At 40.1% G+C, this 26,591-nt stretch overlaps 1 protein-coding gene across 2 annotated transcripts in view; it reads right to left on the bottom strand.

The window, feature by feature from the left end:
* Positions 1 to 26,430, bottom strand: part of CTNNAL1 (catenin alpha like 1) — a 58,010-nt gene extending 31,580 nt beyond the window's left edge. For both annotated transcript variants that reach the window (XM_067743722.1, XM_067743723.1), the window contains exons 1-4: positions 26,214 to 26,430; positions 9,223 to 9,412; positions 2,951 to 3,138; positions 737 to 856 (exon numbers count right to left, since the gene is read on the bottom strand). In XM_067743722.1, coding sequence (XP_067599823.1) covers positions 737 to 856; positions 2,951 to 3,138; positions 9,223 to 9,412; positions 26,214 to 26,354 — 639 coding nt within the window. In that variant the 5' untranslated portion in view covers positions 26,355 to 26,430. The remainder of the gene's footprint in view (positions 1 to 736; positions 857 to 2,950; positions 3,139 to 9,222; positions 9,413 to 26,213) is intronic.
* Between the last annotated feature and the right edge of the window lie 161 nt (positions 26,431 to 26,591).

Genomic DNA, 26,591 nt, shown 5'->3' with positions numbered 1-26,591 from the left:
TTTGACATGGTTTTCCACCTCCCTAAACTTCAGAACTTACAGTCTGAATTGGGGAACAGACCCACAAAGATCTAATATCATGGTGCGGTTTGAAAACTACAGGCTTTAGAATCAGACATAATTGAGTTCAACCTGCTAGAAAAGTGACCTTGGGAAACTTTATTATCTTCTCAAGTTCAGTTTCCTCATGTGTGAAACAGTAATAACAATATCTACCTTACACGGATGTTCTGAGAATTAAATGAAATCATGAATATTAAGTAGCTAACATATAGCCAATGCAAATCACCCAATGCTTGGGTTATTACTATTAATCTAATATAGAACAATTATAGAAAGATATAATAACAGAATAATATATAACAAATTACAAAAAGAATAATAAGAGATATATAACAAAATACTATCAGGATATGTATGATGACTCATTTATTTGCCTGAGCCCTTGTAGAAGAGTCAAATGGAAAGTTCTGTGAAAGAGGAAGTACTTTAATTGGGGCTTGAAGGCAAGTATGACCTTTCCCAGTGTGTGAGGTGGGAAAATATTTAACTGTTATCTGTGAGCAAAAAAAGGCATACAGATCTATTTACTTTATCCTGGCTTATTTATGAAAGGCTTTCAAGAGCAAGGTTATAGATTTAACAAGCAAAAAAAACAACCCAAATGATCACAAAGATCACACCTCTATCCAAATTGAAAAGTATAAATGTATTTCAAGATTTTGTAAACACATACATTTTGTCTATCTCCAGTAAGATGTGCAAACTCCACCATTTCATTTCCAAATTGACTGAATATTTGGACAAACTCTTGAAAGTTGTTCACTTTCTCCAGTCTTTCCATAGTTGCAAGAACCTGCAAAACAGACATTATTTTATTATCAGGTTTAGATGTGAAAGAGACTGAGACATCAAACCTGAGCCAAGAGAGGAACAAAAGAGAAGTTCTAAATTCTAGGGGGAAGTTGAGAAAGAGTCCGAGGAAAAGACAGAGAAGAAAGGACTCAGAAAAGTAGATGCAGATTCAAAGGTTAGAATCATCTAGGGAATGATTTCTTTTTAGGATGGGAAGACTTGGGCTTACTTGAAAATTAAAGGAAAAAGTAAAGGAAATGACTAAATATGCAAGAGATCATTTATGCAGCAAGGTCTGGAGAAGGCGGGAACGTGCAGGACTAAGGTAATCAAATCTTCATAGATGTAGGAGGCGGATGAGGATAAAAGATGATACACAGAAGCTTTAAGGTTCAGTGAACCAGAACTGGGGGAACCCCATCCTCCTCAGAAAAGTGGAAGGAAGGTCACCCGCATAGTAAGGAGTGGAAAGGGCGATTAGGGACTTCAAGAGTAGGAAAAGTTTGCATCAGTCAGAAACTGCCTGTGGTGAATCAGTTAATTGCCAAGAAGCTTTGGGCAGCCAGGAGTAGATAGAGAGCATGTTTGTAACACAGTCAACAGAGAACGTTATGTATTTTCTTGATATTTAGAAGTAAAGTAAATAGATGTGAAACATATTTTCAAATACTTTTCTCTAAAATAACAGTACTGGATTAGTTTTAGTCAGACCAAGATAGGTAAGGAAAACACAGATAGCCTGTGTTTACTTATTTTTAATGAGGATATGATGGATATTTGGCATGTTAATCTGCCCCAGCAGCTCAGGAAGCCTAGGCAATTAACGTAGATAAGGCAGATTGCCACCACTGAGCAGAACCTCCGTCTTCCAAAGAGACGAAGGTTTGTTCCTATTCCTCTAGCACTGTCCGATTCACCTCTCCAATTTCTTTTTCTCTTTAAACTTACACTTTTCAATTCACTCAATACTAGCCAGGTAGTTTTGCCCTCAGATCAGTGGGAGGATCCCTTCCCTGGCTGACTGCCCTCCTCTTTGCCTAGGGGATTATCCAGGGAAAGAAGTGATTGGGACTTCCCTAGTGGTCCAGTGGGTAAGATTCCACGCTCCCAATGCAGGGGGCCCGGGTTCATCCCTGGTCAGGGAAATAGATCCCGCATGCATGCCGCAACTAAGAGTTTGCGTGCCACAACTAAGAGGTCCACATGCCACAACTAAAAGATCCCACATGCCACAACGAAGATCCCGCCTGCCACAACTAAGACTCGCAGCTATATAAATAAATAAATAAATAATTGTACACACCCTGGCTTCCCTGTTGATGGAGAAGCATGGCCATTATCTGAGAGACTGGAAGAAGTCTAGACTGGAAGAGTTAAAATCTATTCTCTAAATTTTATGATTATTAATATTTAGGAACTTTGCATACAGAAATTTTATAATGTGGATAATTGTGGTTTCAGGTAATTGAGCTTCTTCTGAAGCATATAAATTGTTACTGTCTGACTTGGGGGAAAAAAGGCACTTAGGAATTCAGTTGTTTTTTTTTTTTTTTGCTGTTCGCGGGCCTCTCACTGCTGTGGCCTCTCCCATTGCAGAGCACAGGCTCCGGACGCGCAGGCTCAGCGGCCATGGCTCATGGGCCCAGCCACTCCGCGGCATGTGGGATCTTCCCGGACTGGGGCATGAACCCGTGTCCCCTGCATTGGCAGGCGGACTCTCAACAACTGCGCCACCAGGGAAGCCCGGAATTCAGTATTTTTATCAGCTAGGTTTCTACTACATACATTGTCATGGTGTTCAGCTTTTCTTCCCACATTTGTACACATGAAAAGTTTTCACCAATAAACCTCAACAAGTAGATAATGGTTTTCTGAGAAGAAATGTTATTTGCATTCAAAAGTTTGAGCCCAGTATATACATTTAGGAATTACAGGTATAGATGAAGCATCACTTTTAAACTGTAGACAATTAGAATAATAAACAATTAAAACAGATAAGCATTGCTGAATTACCTGCAGTTAACCTAAAAAAAAAAGAAATAACTTTTTGAACAACCCTGAAAGACACAAGTAGAAACATTAGAAAGGTAAGTACCTTATTTCTTGACCTTATTATCTGCTTAATGACTACTCGGTCTGCCAGCAATAACACTTTTGTCACTGAAGAAAGAAGTAATCTTGCAGCTTTTATAACTCCTGTTTTATCTGTAAAAATTGTGATCTGGCCATCAGATTCTGGACGATTCAAGCTGCTCATATCTGTAAGCACTGCAATTGTTTCTCCTAAGAAGAAAGGCAAAGGGTGGGGGGTGGGGGGTTAAACTGGGAATAAGTCACACAAATTAAAATCCGGACTTTAAGGTAATGTGCTCAATGGGCAGAAACTCAACTTCGGAGTCTTATTTCAGGAATAAGAAATAGCTTCTTCTTAATGAACCTAAGGATTATCATATAAGGTTCTCTAATGGCAAAATAATGGTACATTCCTAAGAACTGTGAAAAACTGTTACATTCATCGAGTTTGAAAAATATTATAACTTTTGTTTCCAGCGGTACGGCAAACTACATGATCCCAAAAGCCTCCTGCTCTATAAGGTCAAGAAAGAGAGATCCCAGGAACCAATAACCAAGGAAGAACCTAAAAGCAGAGAAGTAAGCAGCTGCCCAGGCTTTGGCTAGGGCTGAGGGGGTAGAGGGAGCATCAGGGGGGCAGGGGTGGGGGTGGGTGTCACTGCCCATCTCCACAACCTGAAGGGGTTTGGGTTTTTATGGATATGCAGGGAGAGAAGACAAGACTTTGGGCCCCAGCAGGAGACATCCTCAGTGAAAAGTGGGCCTAGAAAAAACATCCCTCGGGCTTCCCTGGTGGCGCAGTGGTTGAGAGTCCACCTGCCGATGCAGGGGACACGGGTTCGTGCCCCAGTCCGGGAAGATCCCACATGCCGCAGAGCGGCTGGGCCCGTGAGCCATGGCCGCTGGGTCTGTGCATCTGGAGCCTGTGCTCCGCAACGGGAGAGGCCACAACAGCGAGAGGCCCGCGAACCGCAAAAAAAAAAAAAAAAAAAAAGTCTCTTCTTCATTGTTGCCATGAAAATCTTTTGATTTCTGTAATAGCAATTATCCACCAATAAAACAATTCAAATATTTCTTGTCCCCCCAAATTAAACCAGACTGTAACTTCTTCCCAAACCTTACTGTTTAAATTTAAAAGTGTAAAAAAATAAACTTTTCATCATCTTGTAATGTTCAAGATCATTTTTAAGTCGTAAATAAGTCTGAGTACATAATGGATTGATTTTCTCACAAAAGCCCTCTTGTCAATATTACTACATACACCCAAGAGGTTAAGGATCTCGAGAAAAATTATCTGAATTTTAATGGACATATCACAAGGTATGACATAATGAGTCAGGATTCAGGAAGATTAGTCTGATAGGAGCATATAAAATGGACTAGAAAGGAGAGATTCAGAGCCAGGCTACTAACCAGGCAGCTATTTTAATTGTGAGTGTGAAGCAGTAAGGAACTTACTAGGATGACAGCCATAGGAATATAAAAAAGATGATTCGGGAGATACTGAGGGAACAAAATATAAAGTTAGGACCTTAACAGTGATATGAAGGAAAGGAAAAGTGAAAAAAATGGCTTCAAGGTTGTAAACCTAAGTCACTTAAAAAAGTCAGAAGGGCATGGGAAGGGAGATGATAAATTTAGTTTCAGACAATCGGAATTTGAAATGATACAGGAAAACCCAAAAGATAAGCCATCACATATGGAGTGGTTACATAACATGACAACAGCTGAAGTTCTACTAACAGACGAAGTCTGTGGTAGCCAGCCTCCAAGATGGCTCCCAATGGTCCCCACCTCCTGGTATTTTCATCCTTGTGTTCTCTCCTCCCACAGGATACCAGGGTTGGTATGGCAGAAGTGACAGTATGCTACACCCAACCTTAGGTTGTTAAAGACTCTGAGGTTGCCATCTTGGTTGCTCTCTCTGAGGGAAGCCATTTACCATGTTGCACGCAGCCACTACTGCAGAGAGGTATACACGGGGAGAATCGGAGGCCTCTGGTCAAGAGCCAGCAAAAATGTGAAGCTTGCCAATAACCAAGAGAGGGAGCTTGAAAGCAGATCCTGCAGTCCAGCCAAACCTGCAGGCCCAGCCAACACCCTGAGTGCAACCTCATGAGAGACGCTGACCCAGAACCAGCTGGTTAAGCTACTCCCTGATTTCTGACCCTCAGAAACTATGTGAGGGAATAAAATGTTTGTGGTTTTCAGTTGCTAAGTTTGGGTTAATATGTTACACAGCAATAGGTAACTAATACAAAGTTTATATAGCAAATATGAAGAGAAAAAAGAGGTTAGAATTAAACTTTAACGTACAGAGAAAGGAGCAAGAGGAAAAGTATCACTTTGTCATAGCAAGAAGTATAAAAATGTTTCCTCTGCACCCCTGGAAAATGTTACTTTTTCCAGTAGCTCTCAGTCATCAAAGATATTACATACGAGCTTGCCCATATGGCGTTATTTAACCTTTCCTTTTTCTGACTAAAGCCCAGGCATTTAGCCCTAAGTATGTGGGACGGTAACATTTGGTTAGCTCCACCAACAAAGTTAAATGCTTCCTTAACATTATAAAGTTGTTCCAAGTATAGACTGTTCAGAAACTAGTCCCCTGGAAAAGTCACAAAGCTGCCTTATAGTTTCATGGTTGTCATTTTTTAACTTGTTATATGTAACTAGTTAGTGTTATGTCTTAAAGCAAAAACTCAAAGTCGGTCAAATACAAATATTTATTGAGTGCCCACAGAAAATGTAAAACTTGACTAGAAGCCAAGTAAAAAGTAAAAACAGTTGTGGGGTGGACAAAATGGGTGCACTCAAAAGGTACAAACTTCTAGTTATAAGCTAAATAAGTCATGGGATGTAATGCACAGCCTGGCAACCATAGTTAATAATACTGTATTGCATATTTGAAAGTTGCTATAGAGTAAATCTTAAGTTCTCACTGCAAGAAAAAAAAATCTTGTAACTATGTGTGAATGTTAACTAGACCTACTGTGGTGATCATTTCACAATATATACAAATATCTAATCATTACATTGTATACCTGAAACTAATAAAATGTTGTGTGTCAAATATACCTCAATTAGAAAAAAGTAAAAACACAATGCAAAAGTTCAACACAGGGAATGAAAAGTTAGAAATAATCATTACAATGACAACTAATATTTATTGAGCACTTTCTATGTGCCAAATGCATACATGCATTATGTCAAAACACTGCTATAAACACTAATATCCCCACTTTATAGATTAGAAAACTGAGGTTTAAAAAAGTTTAGTAGCTTGTCCAATATCACACTGCTAGCAAGTGGAAGAGTTGGGATTGACTCCAAAGCCACAGTTCTTTATCACTACTTTACATTATTCCCCTCAAGTGAATATTAAATGGTCCAAAGGAGAAAATGACTACTATGAGCTGAGTGTGCTAGAAACATTCCAGGAGTGACTTAAGTCTTAAATTTGTATATGTTAAGAGAAAATAAGGCTTCCATATCCTACAACTCCAGGAGGCACCATTCTCATTATATTATCTGAGTGACCGTAAGAGGCAGTTCTCAAGAAGGGAAAGAGCACTTCACGTGAGAAGAGACAACAGGAGCAGCCCATGACACCAGACAGCATCCAAAAGACACCTGCATGGAGCTCCTAGGCTTACAGGACTTGCAGGGCAGCACAGTCTACTGGAGCTGGGGTAGGTGTACACATCCTCTTCTCACCTTACACTGAGCACGGTGACATGCTACGAAGCCAATAAGGTGAGGACTCAGGCTGCCCTTTCTTTTAAAAACCCTTACTCTTGCTTTAATTAAGGGTCTGCTTAAGAAACAGTAACATGAAAAACATCTCTACGTTTTCTGTTGAATTGTCCACGGCATTATGTAATAATGTCTCTTGTATAAGTGCCCACACAATTTAGTTCCAGGAAAAAAAGTCACTTTCCTCTTGACAAGCTGGTTTGTTTCCTTTCAACAAACAATGAGAATTATATAACCCCTTCTTTCCCACATTTCTTGTCTTGCTTTCCAGGAAGTACAAAGATAAATTTCATGTTTAATTAGAGTAACAATGTTGGCCAAAGTTTCTAGTATATTTATTTTCATCTCCTATTTTAATGGGTTTATTAAACATGTGTTTAATTGTTAACTATTTTACATCTCTCTCTCTCTCTCTTTTTTTTTTCGGCTACACCCTACGGCTTGCAGGATCTTAGTTCCCCGACCAGGGATTGCACCCGGGCCACAGCAGTGAAAGCACCGAGTCCTAACCACTGGATCGCCAGGAAATTCCCTTAAATCTCTTTTAATATGTAGGCAAAACATAAATTATGAATAGAATAAGGCCATCCCCCTTCCCTACATAAATCTATTCTATATCTTAGTGATGGCTAGAAACCCAAGAGTCAAGTCAGAATCCTCCCTTTGCTTTAGCCAATAACCAAGTTCTATCATTTAATCATCTCAGTGAATATTTAGTGTACTCTTTCTGGTTTTCATATCCCTAACACACTGTCTTGGTTTAGCCTGGTTTACTGGAAAAGCTTCCACATTAATCTCTCTGCCTTTAGTCTCAACTCTCTCTCAATCAACCCTCATTTGTTCATTTCCTCCATACTACCAGAAAGATTTCTAACACAAATTTATTGTCTTTCAGCTGGCCCCAAATTCCTCAATCTATCAAGTATAGAATAGTACCTGAAGTCATTCATATAACATTAGGGCCATGTATTGCCTGGTTGGCTCCTCCACATTACTTGGCCTTATCTCACCCACTCCCTTCCCCCCATGATGACCCTCCAAACATACCTGCTCCTCTCTCAGGGTTGCCCATCTCAATTAAGAGTACCACCATTTACCCATCAAACCTTGGAGTTATCCATGACTCTTCTTCCCATCACATCCCACATCCAAACTATCAGCAAATCCTACCAGCTCCACCTTTTCAATATAACCAAATGCAACTCCTTTTCACCACCTCAAGTGCTATCACTGGGTCTAAGTCACCATCGTCTATCACCTGAACCACTACAACAGCCTCCTAACTGGTCTCTGATTTCACCCCCATACCTCCTAAAATCTATTCTCCCTACAGCAGCCACCAGGGATCCTTTTAAAATATAAATGAGATTATGTCACCATCCTGCACAAAACCTTCCACTAGCCCCACTGTGACACTTAGAACACGGCCCAAAGTTCCTATCTTTGCCTAGAAAGCCATACCTGTTCTTGCTCTTCTCCTTGCCTGGAATGTCCTTCCCCCAGATATTCATATAGTTGGGGTCCTCACTTCACTGCAGTCTCTGCTTCAGTGTTACTTCCTTAGAGAGATTTCCTGACTCCACCCCCCAATTTCAGTAGTTCTCAACTGGGGGGGGCCATTTTGATCCCTCAGAGGACATTTGGCAATGTCAAGACATTTTTGGCTGTCACAATGGGGAAAGAAGGGATTTACAGGCATCTGATAGGTAGAAGTTAGGGACTGTACAATGCTCAGGGCAGCCCGCACCCCCAACAAAGAATTATCAAGCCCAAAATGTCAACGGCATCAAAGTTGAAAAACCCTGCCCTCCCTAAAATATACCTCCTTTGGTCTCCTAACCCTTATTCTGCTTTACCATTTTCTCCATGATAACTGTCGCCACCTGTCCTTATGCACATATCTATTTATTCATTTGTTTATGGTCTCCCTCACTAGAATGCAAGCTCCACGAGGGCAGACTATATACTGATTTCTATGTGGCTATATCCCTCTGGTCTAGAAGAATGCCTGGCATATGGCCAGCACTGAGTAAATATTTATTTAAAGAATAGGTGGATAAATGACACTTTAACAAAGCTGAATTATCTGTATCCGTCAAAACTCCCCAGGTTCTCTCAAACTTCTATGACACCAGTTATAGACTTGTGAGACATCAGGAAATCTGAAGTCAGATTTGTCTGCTGTAGAGACAGGAACAGGCTTATTTTTATTTCCATTTCCTACGTGATGGCAAATAGGCTAATATGCTCCTTGACAGTAGAGTCCATGCCTCATGTTCCTTCTATACCTCTTGCATTCAATGGCTGATGGCCAGGATGGTGGGCTTCTACCCTGCCCAATGAAAGAATTCAATGTTTCAGATTTAGGACTTAATCCAAGAGAAATTCAATATTCCTGGACGCTAATCTAGGGCTTTAATGACCCAGGCATCAGTAATAAAAGGGCTAAAACACAGTACACATCTTTACTCAAAATAAGACAATAATTTGTCATGATATCCAAAGCAAGAAAATTCGTATAAGTAGGCTTTAACATACCTGCTTGTTTAGCTTCAATACAGGCAATATTTATTTCTTCTTTCAAGTCCCAGTTTTCATTGGCTATAGCTTCCCCTACTTTAACAAATCTTCCAACTGCCAAGTTTACGGCTTGTCCTACACGTTGAATTGCTTGCAGAGTTTTATCAGACTTTTTGGTATTATCTTTATGATTAATAAGTGTGGTGATCTAAAAATAAAAGATAAAAGCAACCTGCTTAAATTTTATCTCAATACTTTTTTTTAAAGCTGTATCACAATGGCCAAGAAAATTAAGCCCAGCATACTACACTAGCCTAATACACTAAATTAATTGATAGTTTTAATGCTTCAACCCAAAGACAAGGAGCAAATCATCTTGCAACCCTCCTGAGGACAACATTTCCATTAATAACAATTCTAAGTTTACCTGAGGGCAGTTATCCAGGGCACACAGTTCTATAAGCCCTCCAGACATTTCAACAAATCTTAAAGACAGGAGAAAAGTAGGAGAAGGTGGATCATTACATTCAAAGAATCCACATAAAACCAAAGCACGTCAGGTCTAGATTCCTCTACTGTGACTTGAGCTACTGCGAGAGCAGAGACAGCATCTTCTTCACCGCGCATTCCACTCCACTGCCTAGCACAGTGTGTAGGTTGTACAAAATGGTACATGAACCATACTTGTTTACACTTTAGAAGGACCACTATAATCTATGTTTTATACTTCTCTCAGTTTTGTTGCAGACTCAAAGTAAACGAAATACCAAGACCTTTAACACTTGACTCCAGGCCCTGAAATAAAATATAAAAGGTGACAAGTTAAGCTGGTTGAAACAAATACAAATCTTCAAAATGTCCTAGAAAATCAGTACCTGAACTATAGTGACATATGAAAATATTTAAAGAATGTTACATGAAAAATATAAATCCCAAATGGTACATGTCCATTGTGTATAACTTTGAAATGATTTATATAAATATATTAACAAACAAACAAAAAAAAAAATATATATATATATTAACAAAGACAAGAATAGTGAATTAAGAGAAGAGGAAGGGACTTGCCCTTTGAGTGGCAACTACGTGCCAAGCACTTTATGTGTTATGGTATTAATAATTTAGAGTCAGGAAGGCCTGGGTTTGATCCTTGGCTCTGCCATTACTAACTAAATGACCTAGGGAAATGTACTTAACCTCTCTAAATTTCCTCATCTATAATATTATCTTCCAAATTTTGAAAATTTCCTAGAATCCAGGTCCTGAGGATGCATCACTGAACAAGACTAACACAATCCTGCCCTTATTCTGTTTACAGTCTATCAAAATAACAATAATCCAATTGTACAAAATATATTTGTTGCACACCTATCATATGTCAAACAAAATTCTAGGCAATGATGAAACAGCAATGAACAAGGAAGAAAAGGCCCATATTCTCATGGACCTTACATTCTAGTGGTGTGAGGGGAGACACAATAATTACACACATAGGTTAAAAAAAAATTAATGTAAATGCTATGCAAAATATTAAAATAGGACAATGTGATAGAAAGTATCTGTGTAGCTACCTGAGATTAGTTGATCTTCCTTCTATGAAGGAAGTGGGATTGCTGGATCATATGGTAGTTCTATTTTTTAAATTTTTTGAGGAATCTTCATACTCTTTTCCATAGTGGCTGCACCAACTTACATTCCCACCAACAGTGCACAAGCATTCTCTTTTCTCCACATCCCCACCATCACTTATCTCATCTTTCTGATGACAGTCAATTTTAACAGATGTGAGGTAATATCTCATTGTAGTTTTGACTTGAATTTCCCTGGTGATTGGTGATTTTAAGCATTTTTTCATGTACCTGTTGGCCATCTGTATGTCTTTTGAAAAATGTCTATTCAATTCCTCTGCTCATTTTTAAATCAGATTGTTTGCTGTACAGAAGCTTTTTAGACTGATGTAGTCCAATTTGTCCATTTTTGCTTTTGTTACTTGTGCTTTTGATGTCATATCCCAAAATCATTGCCAAGACCAATGTCAAGGAGATTTTTTCCCTATGTTTTTGTCTAGGAGTTTTATGGCTTTGGGTCTTACACTTAAGTCTTTAATCCATTTCAAGTTAATTTTTGTGAGTGGTATAAGATAAGGGTCCCATTTCATTCTTTTACATGGGATTATCCAGTTTTCCCAAATCATTTATTGAAGAAGCTATCCTTTACCCATTGAGTATTCTTGGCTCCCTTGTCAAATATTAGTTTACTATGTATGCATGGGCTCTGGATTTTGTTCCAGTGGACCATGTGTCTATTTTAATGCTGGTCCCCTACTGTTTAATTACTATAGCTTTGTAGTATAGTTTGAAATCAGGAAGTGTGATGCCTCCAGCTTTTTTCCTGTTTCTCAGGATGTCTTGGCTAGTTGGGGTCTTGGTGCTTCCATACAAATTTCAGGATTGTTTTTCTATTTCTGTTAAAAATGCCATTGCAATTTTGATAGGAATTGCACTGAAGCTATAGATAGCTTTGGGTAGTATGGACATTTTAATACTAATTCTCCTGACCTATGAACATGGCTTATCTTTCCATTTACTTGTGTCTTCTTCAATTTCTTTCATCCAAGTTTTATAGTGTTCAATGTACTGATCTTTCACCTCCTTGGTTAAATTTATTCTTAAGTATTTTATCATTTTTGATGCTATTGTAAATGGTACCATTTTATTTCTTTTTCAGATACTTTGTTTTTAGTGTATAGAAACACAACACCAATTTCTGCATGTTGATTTTTTTAGCCTGCGACTTTAGGAATTTGTTTATTAGTTCTGACAGTTTTTTGGTGGAGTCTTTAGGATTTCCTTATATATAAGATCATGTTATCTGCAAATGGAGATAATTTTACTTCTTCCTTTCTGACTTTGATGCCTTTTATGCCTTTTTGTTGCCTGACTGCTCTGGCTAACACTTCCAGTACTATATTGAATAGGAGTGGTGAGAATGGACACCCTTGTCTTGTTCCTAACATTAGAGAAAAAGCTTTCAACATTTCACTGTTGAGAATAATGTTAGCTGTGAGCTTATAATATATGGCCTTTATTATGTTGAGGTACATTCTTTATATACTCAATCATGAAAGAATGTTAAAATTTTGTCAGATGCTTTTTCTGCACGTATTGTGATGATTATATAATTTTTCCTTCATTTTATTAATGTGGTGTATCACATTTATTGATTTGCGTATATTGAACCATCCTTGCAACCCAGGGATAAATCCCACTTGATCATGGTGTATGATCCATTTAATGTGCTACTGAATTCAGTTTGCTAGTATTTTGTTAATAATTTTTGCATCTGTATTCATCAGGGATATTGGCCTATAGTTTTTTGCTGTTGTTGTTTTGGTTTGGTTTTTTCCCTTATAGTGTCCTTATCTGGCTTTGGTATCAGGATAACGCTGGCAGAGACCACACTTTTAAGTACTACATTATAATGCCCCACAAAATCCCAATGAAATAGGTACTAATATCATCCCCATTTCAGAAATGAGAAAACTAGACAGCATGGAGAGTAAGGAAATTAGACATCAAGAAGAGTAGGAGATTTAAGATTTAAATCCAGATACTCTGACTCAAGAGCCTAGCCTCTTCACCACTTAGCCAACCTGACTTCCCTGCCTCTGACTTCTCAACTGACAAGAGGATTAAAGAAAATGATGTGGTATCATATTTAACATAGTACCCAGTTTAAGTACTCAGAGGCATATTATCATTAGCTCTCTTATTTAATCCTTACATACTATTCAAGATAAGAAAACGGAGGCTGAGTGAAATTAAGTACTTGGCTTACACAGCTAAGAAGCGGCCTAGTTTAGAATTTGAACCCAGGTTTATCTGACACCAAAGTCCACCCCATACTCTTTCCTTTAGTGGAGCTTTTCAATCTTCCTGGGTTTTTTGAGTGTTTTTGTTTTTAGGGGGAAAAATACTTTCTTCAAGATAAAATATTACCTAAAATTACTAGGTAGTCCATCAAAGAAGTGTTTCTATGGTTGAATTTTGAGGATAACTATGGGTTATGGGAAGCAGGGAAACAAATATGAATACTATGAGCACCAGCTTAGTCCTTCTCCACACCTGATACATCCTAGGGAACTCTTAGTATCACCTGGAGAACAGAGAACTTGACCACCACTGACTGTTCCAAACAACCATGTTGGAAGAAACTCTGGAGAAAAGAAGTTTAAGTTGTTTTTATTAAATCCTTTATAAAGTTTAGACTTTTCAATTGTAAAGAAAAGATCCTGCAATTAGGCTAAAATACCAACTATTGTTCACTTCTGAAACACACATTTTGCTTTCACTACAAGCATCCTCCCCAGTGCATAATTAGGTGTGGCTATTTTCCTTTTACTCAAAGCACTCTGCAAAATATTCAGTCCAAATACAGGTATGCATTTCAAATTGAATTTGGAGAAGCCAAGTCAATTTATAAAATTTCTTATTAAAAGGTCTATGTATGGGACTTCCCTGGTGGCGCAGTAGCTAAGAATCCACCTGCCAATGCAGGGGACACAGGTTCAAGCCCTGGTCCGGCTTGACCACAACAACTGAGCCTACGCTCTAAAGCCCGCAAGCCACAACTACTGAGCCCACGTGCCACAACTACTGAAGCCCGTGCACCTAGAGCCCGTGCTCTGCAACAAGAGAAGCCACCACAATGAAAAGCTCGCATGCCACAACGAAGAGTAGCCCCTGCTCACCGCAACTAGAGAAAGCCCGCACACAGCAATGAAGACCCAACACAGCCAAAAATAAATAAATAAAATAAATAAATTTATACACAAAAAAAGGTCTATATATGTCCTAAAATTATTTTCAAACTTTTTAAAAGGGAGATCCAAAAAGTTATACATGTTAATTGTTTTTAAAAACGGGAAGGGGTAATATAGGAAAGCCCTAAGAAATAAAAGTGACCCATAATCCCACTACCTTGTAAGCAACTTGGCATAGTTCTTTTCAGTCTTGCTTTCTACATAGACATACTTAAACACAGTTTAACAAAAGTGAGGCCAAACTTCCATTTCCTTATCAAGCAAAAAATAAAACTAGTTAACATTTAACATTAAGCACAACAGCAAAGGCTATCTGATGTGCTTTACATGTACTGATTCAATCAATGCTTACATCTCTGTGAGGTAGATACTGTTACTACCCTCATCTTACAGATTAAAAACCTGAAATTTGAAAAGGTTAAGAATTTTCCCAAGGTCACAAAGGCAGTAAGTTGCCTCTCAGTCGCTACACAGCCTCTTTCCTCCCAGGATTACGTTAAGAATCAGGGGAGGCGTGGCAAGTCCCATGGCTGAGTGCTCCCAGAGCTGGGGCCTGCTCCCCACATATGCCTGAAGGAGCTGCAGGGGCCATGGGCATAGGCAGAGAACCTTGCAGGATCTTACTTCCCAGGCCGGAGGTTGGGCCCAAGCTCCTATGGCGGGGGCTCCAAGTCCAAACCGCTGGACTAACAGAGAACCTCAGAGCCCAGGGAATGTCAATCGGAGTGAAGCCTCCCAAAGGTCCTCATCTCAGCACCAAGACCCAGCTCAATCTAACTGCCTGCAAACTCCAGTGCTGGATGTCTCAGGTCAAACAACCAGTAAGACAGGAACACAGCACCACTCATCAAAAAAAAAAAAAAAGAAAGAAAAGAAATGACAAAAAAAATATGTTACAGACAAAGGAGCAAGGTAAAAACCTACGAGACCAAATAAATGAAGACGAAATAGGGAACCTACCTGAAAAAGAATTCAGAGTAATGATAGTAAAGATGATCCAAAATCTTGGAAACAGAATGGAGAAAATACAAGAAACATTTAACAAGTATCTAAAAGAACTAAAGAGCAAACAATGATGAACAACACAATTACTGAAATTAAAAATATTCTAGAAGGAATAAATAGCAGAATAACTAGGGCAGAAGAACAGATAAGTGAGCTGGAAGATAAAATGGTGGAAATAACTGCCAGGGAGCAGAATAAAGAAAAAGAATGAAAAGAATTGAGGACAGTCTCAGAGACATTTGAGACAATATTAAATGTACCAACATTAGAATTATAGGGGTCCCAGAAGAAGAAGAGAGGGCTTCCCTGGTGGCACAGTGGTTGAGAGTCCGCCTGCCGATGCAGGGGATGCGAGTTCGTGCACTGGTCCGGGAAGATCCCACATGCCGCGGAGCGGCTAGGCTCGTGAGCCATGGCCGCTGAGTCTGCGCGTCCAGAGCCTGTGCTCTGCAATGGGTGAGGCCACAACAGTGAGAGGCCCGCATACCGCAAAAAAAGAAGAAGAAGAAGAGAAATAGAAAGGGTCTGAGAAAATATCGGAAGAGATTATAGTCAAAAACTTCCCTAACATGGGAAAGGAAATAGTCAATCAAGTCCAGGAAGCACAGGGAGTCCAATACAGAATAAATGCACAGAGAAACACACCAAGACACATATTAATCAAACTATCAAAAATTAAATACAAAGAAAAAATATCAAAAGCAGCAAGGGAAAAGCAACAAATAACATACAAGGGAATCCCCATAAGGTTATCAGTTGATTTTTCAGCATAAACTCTGTAAACCAGAAGGGATGACAGGACATATTTAAAGTGATGAAAGGGAAAAACCTACAACCAAGATTACTCTACCCAGCAAGGATCTCATTCAGATTCGATCGAGAAATTAAAACCTTTACAGACAAGCAAAAGTTAAGAGAATTCAGTAACACCAAACCAGCTTTACAACAAATGCTAAAGGAACTTCTCTAGCCAGGAAACACAAGAGAAGGAAAAGACCTACAAAAGCAAACCTGAAACAATTAAGAAAATGGTAACAGGAACATACATATCAATAATTACCTTAAATGTAAATGGATTAAATGCTCCAACCAAAAGACACAGACTGGCTGAATGGATACAAAAACAAGACCCATACATATGCTGTTTACAAGAGACCCACTTCAGACCTAGGGACACATACAGACTGAAAGTGAGGGGATGGAAAAAGATATTCCATGCAAATGGAAATCGAAAGAAAGCTGGAATAGCAATTCTCGTATCAGACAAAATAGACTTTAATATAAAGACTATTACAAGAGACAAAGAAGGACACTATATAATGATCAAGGGATCAATCCAAGAAGAAGATAAAACAATTGTAAATATTTATGCACCCAACACAGGAGTACCTCAATACATAAGGCAAATGCTAACAGCCATAAAAGGGGAAATTGACAGTAACACAACAAAAGTAGGGGACTTTAACACTCCACTTTCACCAATGGCCAGATCATCCAAAATGAAAATAAATAAGGAAACACAAGCTTAAATGGCACATTAAACAAGATGGACTCAATTGATATTTATAGGACATTCCAACCAAAAGAAACAGAATATATTTTCTTCTGAAGTGCTCATGGAACATTCTCCAGGATAGACCATATCTTGGGTCACAAATCAAGCCTTGGTAAATTTAAGAAAACTGAAATCATATCAAGTATCTTTTCTGACCACAACGCTATGAGACTAGGTATCAATTACAGGAAAAAATCTGTAGAAAATACAAATACATGAAGGCTAAACAATAGGCTACTAAATAACCAAGAGATCACTGAAGAAATCAAAGAGGAAATCAAAAAATACCTAGAAACAAATGACAACGAAAACACAACAACCCAAAACCTATGGGACACAGCAAAAGCAGTTCTAAGCGGGAAGTACAATCCTACCTCAAGAAACAAGAAACATCTCAAATAAACAACCTAATCTTACACCTAAAGCATTAGATAAAGAAGAACAAAAAAAAAACCCCAAAGTTAGCAGAAGGAAAGAAATCATAAAGATCATATCAGAAATAAGTGAAAAAGAAATGAAAGAAACAATAGCAAATATCAATAAAACTAAAAGCTGGTTCTTTGAGAAGATAAACAAGATTGATAGACCATTAGCAAGACTAATCAAGAAAAAAAGGGAGAAGAATCAAATCAACAGAATTAGAAATGAGAAAGAAGAAGTAACAACTAACACTACAGAAATACAAAGGATCATGAGAGACTACTACAAGCAACTATATGCCAATAAAATGGACAACCTGGAAAAAATGGACAAATTCTTAGAAAAACACAACCTTCCGAGACTGAACCAGGAAGAAATAGAAAATATAAACAGACCAATCACAAGCACTGAAATTGAAACTGTGATTAAAAATCTTCCTATAAACAAAAGCCCAAGACGAGAGGGCTTCACAGGCAAATTCTATCAAACATTTACAGAAGAGCTAACACCTATCCTTCTAAAACTCTTCCAAAATATAGCAGAGGGAGATGGAGAAAACTATAAGACATTGATGAAAAAAGTTAAAGATGATACAAACAGATGGAGAGATATACCATGTTCTTGGATTGGAAGAATCAACATAGTGAAAATGACCATATTACCCAAAGCAATCTACAGATTCAATGCAATCCCCATCAAACTACCAATGGCATTTTTCACAGAACTAGAACAAAAAATTGCACAATTGGTATGGAAACACAAAAGACCCCGAATAGCCAAAGCAATCGTTTTTGCGGTACGCAGGCCTCTCACTGTTGTGGCCTCTCCCGTTGTGGAGCACAGGCTCCGGACGCACAGGCTCAGCAGCCATGGCTCACAGGCCCAGCCGCGGTGGGATCCTCCTGGACCAGGGCACGAACCTGTGTCCCCTGCATCGGCAGGTGGACTCTCAACCACTGCGCCACCAGGGAAGCCCCGCCAAAGCAATCTTGAGAAAGAAAAACGGAGCCAGAGGAATTCAGACTATACTACAAAGCTACAGTAATCAAGACAGTATAGTACTGGCACAAAAACAGACATATAGATCAATGGAACAGGATAGAAAACCCAGAGATAAACCCAGGCACATATGGTCACCTTATCTTTGATAAAGGAGGTAAGAATATACAATGGAGAAAAGACAGACTCTTCAGTAAGTGGTGCTGGGAAAACTGGACAGCTACATGTAAAAGAATGAAATTAGAACACTTCCTAACACCATACACAAAAATAAACTCAAAATGGATTAAAGACCTAAATGTAAGGCCAGACACTATCAAACTCCTAGAGCAAAACATAGGCAGAACACTCTATGACATAAATCACAGCAAGATCCAGTTTGACTCACCTCCTAGAGAAATGGAAATAAAAATAAACAAATGGGGCCTAATGAAACTTAAAAGCTTTTGCACAGCAAAGGAAACCATAAACAAGACCAAAAGACAACCCTCAGAATGGGAGAAAATATTTGCAAATGAAGCAACTGACAAAGGATTAACCTCCAAAATTTACAAGCAGCTCATGCAGCTCAATAACAAAAAAACAAACAACCCAATCCAAAAATGGGCAGAAGACCTTATTAGATATTTCTCCAAAGAAGATAATACAGATTGCCAACAAACACATGAAAGAATGCTCAACATCACTAATCATTAGAGAAATGCAAATCAAAACTACAATGAGATATCATCTCACACAGGTCAGAATGGCCATCATCAAAAAATCTAGAAACAATAAATGCTGGAGAGGGTGTGGAGAAAAGGGAACTCCCTTGCACTGTTGGTGGGAAGGTAAATTGATACAGCCACTATGGAGAACGGTATGGAGTTTCCTTAAAAAACTAAAAATAGAACTATCATATGACCCAGCAATCCCACTACTGGGCATATACCCTGAGAAAACCATAATTCAAAAAGAGTCATGTACCACAATGTTCATTGCAGCTCTATTTACAATAGCCAGGACATGGAAGCAACCTAAGTGCCCATCAACAGATGAATGGATAAAGAAGATGTGGCACATATATACAATGGAATATTACTCAGCCATAAAAAAAATGAAACTGAGTTATTTGTAGTGAGTTGGATGGACCCAGAGTCTGTCATACAGAGTGAAGTAAGTCAGAAAGAGAAAAACAAATACCATATGCTAACACATATATATGGAATCTTAAAAAAAAAATGGTTCTGATGAACCTAGGGGCAGGACAGGAATAAAGGCACAGACATAGAGAATGGACTTGAGGATATGGGGAGGGGGAAGGGTAAGCTGGGATGAAGTGAGAGAGTGGCACTGACTTACATACACTACCAAATGTAAAACAGACAGCTAATGGGAAGCAGCGGCATAGCACAGGGAGATCAGCTCGGTGCTTTGTGACCACCTAGAGGGGTGGGATAGGGAGGGCGGGAGGGAGATGCAAGAGGGAGGGGATATGGGTATATATGTATGCATATAGCTGATTCACTCTGTTATACAGCAGAAACTAACACAACATTGTAAAGCAATTATACTCCAATAAAGACGTTAAAAAAAAAATCAGGAGACTGACAGCTGGTAAAATTGCCTTGAATGTGCCAAATAAAATTTTAGCTATTATTCTGCAAAAAATAGGAGGCATATTAAATTGGGAGTCACAACCTAGAGTTGCCCTAACACCAGAGTGTAGAGAATGTCTGAATGAACTGGAAAAGAGGGCAGAGAAGGTATCCCATGGGGAAGAAAGAGGATCTGATATATTGAAGAACTCTCCTGTGGAATAAAAGAGTAAGAACCCAGACCTGCTTGATACCTTCTAACAAAGGGTGTCAAGAAGTTCTCATCGCCAACAAAGTATAGCCTAGCAGTTAAGAGCATGAATTCTGGCGTCACTCTGCCTGGGTTTGAGTTCTGGCTCTGTCATATGATTATATAGCAAGTTATCTAACCTTTCTGTGACTCAGTGTTCTCATCTGTAAAAACAGGAGTAATAATAGTACCCATCTCATAAGGTCATTGTGGAGAATAAATTAGTATATGTAAATAAAGTACTTAGAACAGTGTCTGGTATTTAGTAAGCATTACATAATGATTAGATATTGCCCTTTTCACATTTCTAGAATCTCTGTTCTTTCCTCGTTTGTGATGTTATTCTTATTTTCTAGAATAACTGACAGTAATCTCTTGATTGAAATGGATTATCTTAGTTTACTTATTTTGTGGGAAGATAAGAAAGCAAGTGAAGACCCAGGGAGAAAAAAAAAAAAAAAATGGTAGGCCAGATAAAAGAACAAAGCTTTATTTAATTCCCTGGGACCTGAAAAACAAGGGAGTCAGCCCAGGAGAGAGAAGTTCATCCCTGGGCTTAACTCATTAGTAAATTCTCAAAATTATTAGATAGAAAAATCAGCTAATCAGCTATCACAACCAGTATAGAAGAAAACACACCAAATCATGAGGGGTCTTTAAAAGCAGGAAAAAGGGCACTTTCACTCTCTTTATACACTATTTATGTGTTTTTCCTTTGCAATTAAAAACACATATATTCACATACACAAATCAGCAGAGTCCCATATGTATTCATCTCCAACTTAGTGAGACAAAGATCCTAAGAAGCTTCCAGGACAATGCAGAGAGAAATGGGAAGACAGGGGAGCTACCCTGGAGATTAATTAAAGGGTCTGTATTACAGTGAGTGAAGTAAATCTATCACAGACAGGAAAAGACTAGTGGGTGGTAGAATAACATTCCACACCAGGGTGGAGCTGTGTGGCAGATATCCCTCTTCCCTTCCTTGGATAAAAGCATTGTAAGACTGGGAGTGGGAATTTTGACAGGAAGAATAAAGTGATTATTAAAGAAGGTGGGGAGTTGCTCTGTAGCAAATGTGCTTGTGACTTAGCCCAGGGCTTTTAAAAAATCATCTGAATTAGGAAATATACAACAAATGAGTGTATAGAACAGGTATGTATACCATTTAAAGAAATGAAAGGAAGACAGAACAAACCTACCACCAAGCTTAAGAAAACATTAGCAGCACCTCTGACAACCCATGCGCCCTGGGGGCCCCTCCCTTTCTACATCACCCCCTCATCCCCCGCCCCAGAGGAAACCACTGCTCTGATTTTGTGCTCATCATTCCCTTATTATAACTATTGCACATGTTATATCCTTAAATGATGTATGGTTTTGTTTTGCCTGTTTTGAACCTTTAATTTTTTTCCCTTAACATTATGCTTTTGAGATTCATCCATATTGATAATTATAGCTATGGTTTATTCATTTCACTGCTGCATAGTATCTCGTATGAACTTAGCACATTTTATTTAAACATCCTACTGCTAAAAGATGTTTGGGTAGTTTCCAGTTTGGAGCCATTAGAAGTAAAAAGACTATCAACATTCCAATCTATGTCTCTAATACACGTGCAGGATTTTCTCTAGGGGTATGGATTTAACAGTGAAATTCCTGGGCCTTAGGTAATACCCACCTTGAACTTTATTACATCAAACTGGTTTCCAAAATTGTTGTACTATTGACATTTCCATCAACTCCACATTCCTCACCAACACTTGTTCTCACTGCAGCTTTAACTTATACTTCACTGACTTCTAATAAAGTTGAGCATCTTTTCACATATCTTTTAGACATCTGTTTCCTCTTCTACAAGATGAGTATTCATTTTACCAATTTTTAATGGGTAATCTTATTTTTGATTCATTGGAGTCCTTTATTTATCCTGGGTGCTACCAATCATTTGTTGGTTATTTGTGTTGCAATCATATTCTCCCACTTTAAGGCTTATCCTTTCAACTCTGATGAACAAAGATTCTCCTTTCTTTTTTTTATTTATTATATTTTTACTTTTGGTTGCATTGGGTTTTTGCTGCAGTGCGCGGGCTTCTCATTGTGGTGGCTTCTCTTGTTGTGGCGCATGGGTTTAGGTGGTCCGCAGCATGTGGGATCTTCCCAGATCAGGGCTCAAACCCGTGTCCCCTGCATTGGCAGGCAGATTCTTAACCACTGTGCCAACAGGGAAGTCCAATTCTCCATTTTAATGGAGCAAATGTATTAATTTTTGCTTAGGGTTTATACTTTCAGTGTATTAAGAAATCTTTTCCCACCGTGAGGTGGTGAAGATATTGACCAATTTTTTTCCCTAAAAGTGTTTTAAGTTTTTTCCTTTCATATTGATATTTTTAATCCATTTGGAATTGGGATTCAATATCATGTGTTTCTATTCAGATAACCAATTGTTCCCATTTTTTAAAAAGTTCTTCCTTTCCCCACTGACGAGCAGTGCCAATTCTGTGAATTATCAAGTTTCTGTATACGTGTGGATCTGTTTCTAGATTCTCTATTCTGTTTCACTAGTCTATCTGTCCATCTCTGTTCTTAGACCCACATTGTCTTAATCACTCTAGCTTTATAATAAGACTTGAAATCTGGTAGAGCAAGTCCACCCACCTTGTTTCTCTTCTGGCTATTCTTGGCTATTTGCTCTTTCATACAAATTTTAGAATTACTTTTATCAAATTCTACTAAAAAAAATCCTGTTGAAATTTTCATTGGAATTGCATTAAATTTACATATCAATAGGGGAAATTGATATGTAAATAATATCAAGTCAATCTAGCCAGGAGCATGGTACTTTTCTCCCATTTATTTAGCTCTACTTTGGCTTTCCATAAAATTTTTAAATTTTCTTCATGAACTTTGGCCTCTCTTTTGTTATACACATATATACACATATTTTGCTGTCAGTTTTATTCTAACTGGTATCATGTTTTAGGACGACTTTTCTGTTATTAATGTAGAAAGAAAAGCAGTTGACTTTAGAAGCCTACATTCAATGAACTTACTAAACTTCCTAACTTTTATAATTTATTTGTAGACTCCAGTTTTCTATGTAGATAATTATATTTTGATTTTTCCTTTCCTACCTTTATACCTTTCGCTTCTTGTCTTGTTCCACTGGTTACGATTTACAGTACAATTGAATAGAAGCTATGAGAGCAGATATCCCTCCTCTCGCTTCTAGTTTAAAGGAAATGTTTTTGGGTTTTTTTGTTTGTTTGTTTTTGTTTTTTTTGCGGTACGCGGGCCTCTCATTGCTGTGGCCTCTCCCATTGCAGAGCACAGGCTCCGGACGCGCAGGCTCAGTGGCCATGGCTCACGGGCCCAGCTGCTCCGCGGCATGTGGGATCTTCCCAGACCAGGGCACGAACCCGTGTCCCCTGCATCGACAGGCGGGCTCTCAACCACTGCGCCACCAGGGAAGCCCCGGAAATGTTTATTTTAAATTTGACTTGTTGCTGTGATGTTAACTATAGGTTTTCTGTAGGTACTCTTTATCAGGTTAAGGAAGTTTTCTTCTATTACTAGTTTACTATGTGTTCCTTATCATGAGTAGAAGTTGAATTTAACTGAAGCTATTCTGCATCTGTTGCTAAGAACATGGATCTCTTCTAATATGTAAACGCAGAAAATTGTATATATATATTTGTCTAATACTGATGCTGCATTCCTAAAATAAGGCCATTGAACCCAGAACTTTTTACCTGGAGAGTCAGAAGAGGTTAAATGATATCAGAGTAGAAACTCTGCTTAAAACTGACTAAGTGGTACAAGGCTAGCCCTACTTGTTCACCTCAAGACCCTGTCTCCTCGATGGCATTGTTGCTGACTCATCCACACCTGCTCTGAGCTCTTAGAGCATTTACTACGGATGATGTTCATCTGACACTTGCCATGTGCTATTCTGTACCTGCCCCGTCTCCCAACTAGAATACAAGTCCCACAGAGTAGCAACTAGAAAGCTTACAACAAATGCTTGCCTGAAAAGCTTAAACTTATTCTTGTGGATATGGTGGTAAAACATGAGTTGGATAATAATGCCGTATCCTTAGAAAATAAGACTCCTGGACATGAGTTTTCCAGAGAGCTGCACTTTAATCCACTAACACTCACTAAAACTTAAAAATCATTCTAAGCTGTATTTCACACTTAACTGCTTTGTGAGTGTTCTGGCCATGCTTTATACATGTCTTGATTTTAAGCATAAGTTAACTTTTTTGTTGTTGAGTACAGTTAATCATTAGGAATATCAGTTACAATAATGCTAAAGATACAGCTGTGGACACATACTGTGTGGAATGCAGAACCTCAGCTATGGCCCTGAATGAGTCTTTAACAGGGAAGGAAAAGAAAAAAAAAAAAAGCTGGCATTTTCCCCCTTTGGCATTGACCTCTAGTTAACTCTCGGCAGCCAATTCACGTTTCCTCCTCCACTCTCCTACTCTCTCCACCCTCTCTTACCCCAGAATTACACAATGCAGAACTCTAGGATACATTTTTAGCAGTGATACTGTGAAAAGTTACCATTTCTCCAGATTACAACAACCTTCCAGCTTGTTTTTCCACTGTGGACTCTCTTCTCTGTACCTACTACTGGCTGATCTCATCACCGCCCCTAATCTCTAGGGAGAACAAATATGGTGTAGCTAACAGCACAGACTCTGGGACCAGGCTGCCTGGATTCAAACTCCAGTTCGACATTTACAGGTGAAAGTCCCACTACAAGTCACTTAACCTCATTATTCCTCAGTTTCCTCATTCATATAATGAGAATAAACATATCTCCACCTCACAAGATTGTTATGAGAATTAAATGAATTAATATGTATAAAGTGCTTAGAACACGGCCTAGCGCATAGTAAGCATTATATCTGGATTGTTAAAAAAAAGAAAAATGGATAAAATACCACTCGCTTAACTCTCTCTCTTAAAACTACTCCAGTATTTTTCATTTTGTGTTGTGGTTGTGTTGGTGGTGGTAGTGGTATTCTTTTGTGGGAGGGGCAGTGCAGACATCACTAACTAATCCTCAACTCATCCCACCTGTCAGTGCTTCTTTCAGACCTGGAAGGGAAGGAGGATGGGGAGTGTCAAGGTTATTCATTCACTGTTCTGTTAGCCAGGCTAAAATGAGCACAGGTGAAGAAAATGGGGCTGTTTATTTAATCAGCATAACAGGAATCTAGGGACATGTACCACTGCTGTTTTCAAATATCTGCAGGGCTGGGATGGAGAACAGATAGCATTGGAAATTCTATGCAATAGCTACAGGCTCCCCATCACTGAGCATGTTTAAGCAGGGGACTGGTGACCAGGTGTGAAGGATGCTGTAAGAATTTTTAAATTTAGCATCAGATAACCTTTAAGATTCCTTCTACCTGTAAAATCTTGGCAATGCTAACGTGAAGCATCAAGATGTTAACAGTCTTGTTGTGAGTCACACCTGCAACGAGCTCCTGAAGGCACAGAATTCTTCACTTCCCACAGTGCTTAGCACATCACAACAGATCTAGGTGAGGAATTCCAGCCCGGAGGCTGCGTAAACTCGGGTCACAGTAACAAAAACTTCTCTAAAGCTATGCGCATCAATTAGCTGATTCCAGACTTCTGTTGGGACCAATAAATTCAATAAAGCATACATTCCCAAATGGGATTTGGCAAAAAGATGTGTACCCGAATTAACTATCAGACGGTCCTTCACTTCACCCTTCCGAGGCCGGACAAAAGCCAGCTGAAGTGAGCAGACAGGTTAAGGTGAAGGGGCCGGGTGGCCCGGGGTGAACGGGCGACTGGCGAGCCGACTCACACTCCGGGGAAAGGGACAAAGGCCTAGGGGAGAGGAGAGCACGCTGGACTTGGAGGCCGGCAGCAACGCCCCAGCCAGACTGGCCACGGTCCGGGTTTGGACTGGAGGTGCAAAGGTGTGCGGGCAGTGGGTTAAAGAGCGGCAGCGAGGAGGGCCCCTAAGCTCCAGCGGAGCCCCCGCGGGGGTCCCCTCTGCCCCCGGGGAGCTGGCCTCGGGGAGGCAGGGCGGCGCACCTGTGGCCGGCACTCAGGTCCGCACGGGGCTCCCCGCCCCGCAGCCTCCGCTGCTGCTCAGCCCACTTGGCCCCGCAGCCGGATTTCGGATGGTCTCTACTCCCGCCGCCTCAACCAAGGCCAGTCCTCAAGCCCCAGACAGGCGGTCCGACACTGACGCCGGAGTCCTGGCGCGGAATGTGGGGCAGCGGCTGCCTCCCGCCCAGCCCGGCCCCTGCCGCGAGAGCGACCGCCGCCATCGCGGGCCGCGGCCGGAGGGAGACGCAGGGGCCGCGCGCGCGCGCGCCGCTTTACCTGAGAAACCAGCGGGAGCAGCGTCTGCTCCACTGAGCGAGTTTTGATCTCGAGTCCGGAGTCGAAGGCGAGGCCAAACGGGCCGAAGCCGTGCACTGCCCCGGCGGCGGCACCGCCGGCCGGGCCCGGAGAGGCGGCCATGGCCCTCAGCCCGTCGCGGAGCCCGGACGCCGTGCCGCTGCGGACCCGCCACCCGCCAGCCTGCTTGCGCTCCGCAGCTGCGATGCACCCGCGCCGCCCGAGGCACCACCCCGCCGGGCCCGCCCCCAGCACGGGCCCGCCCACTCTCCGCCTCCAAGCGCCCCAGTCTGGAGTCCGCCCTGCAGCCCCACCCCCTAACCCTGGCCCCGCCCCTTCTGTCCTCTGTCCCCGATCCCC

Source organism: Pseudorca crassidens, chromosome 7, assembly GCF_039906515.1.
Source record: "Pseudorca crassidens isolate mPseCra1 chromosome 7, mPseCra1.hap1, whole genome shotgun sequence".
NCBI lineage: Eukaryota > Metazoa > Chordata > Mammalia > Artiodactyla > Delphinidae > Pseudorca > Pseudorca crassidens.
This window is presented reverse-complemented; position numbering and strand designations above follow the sequence as displayed.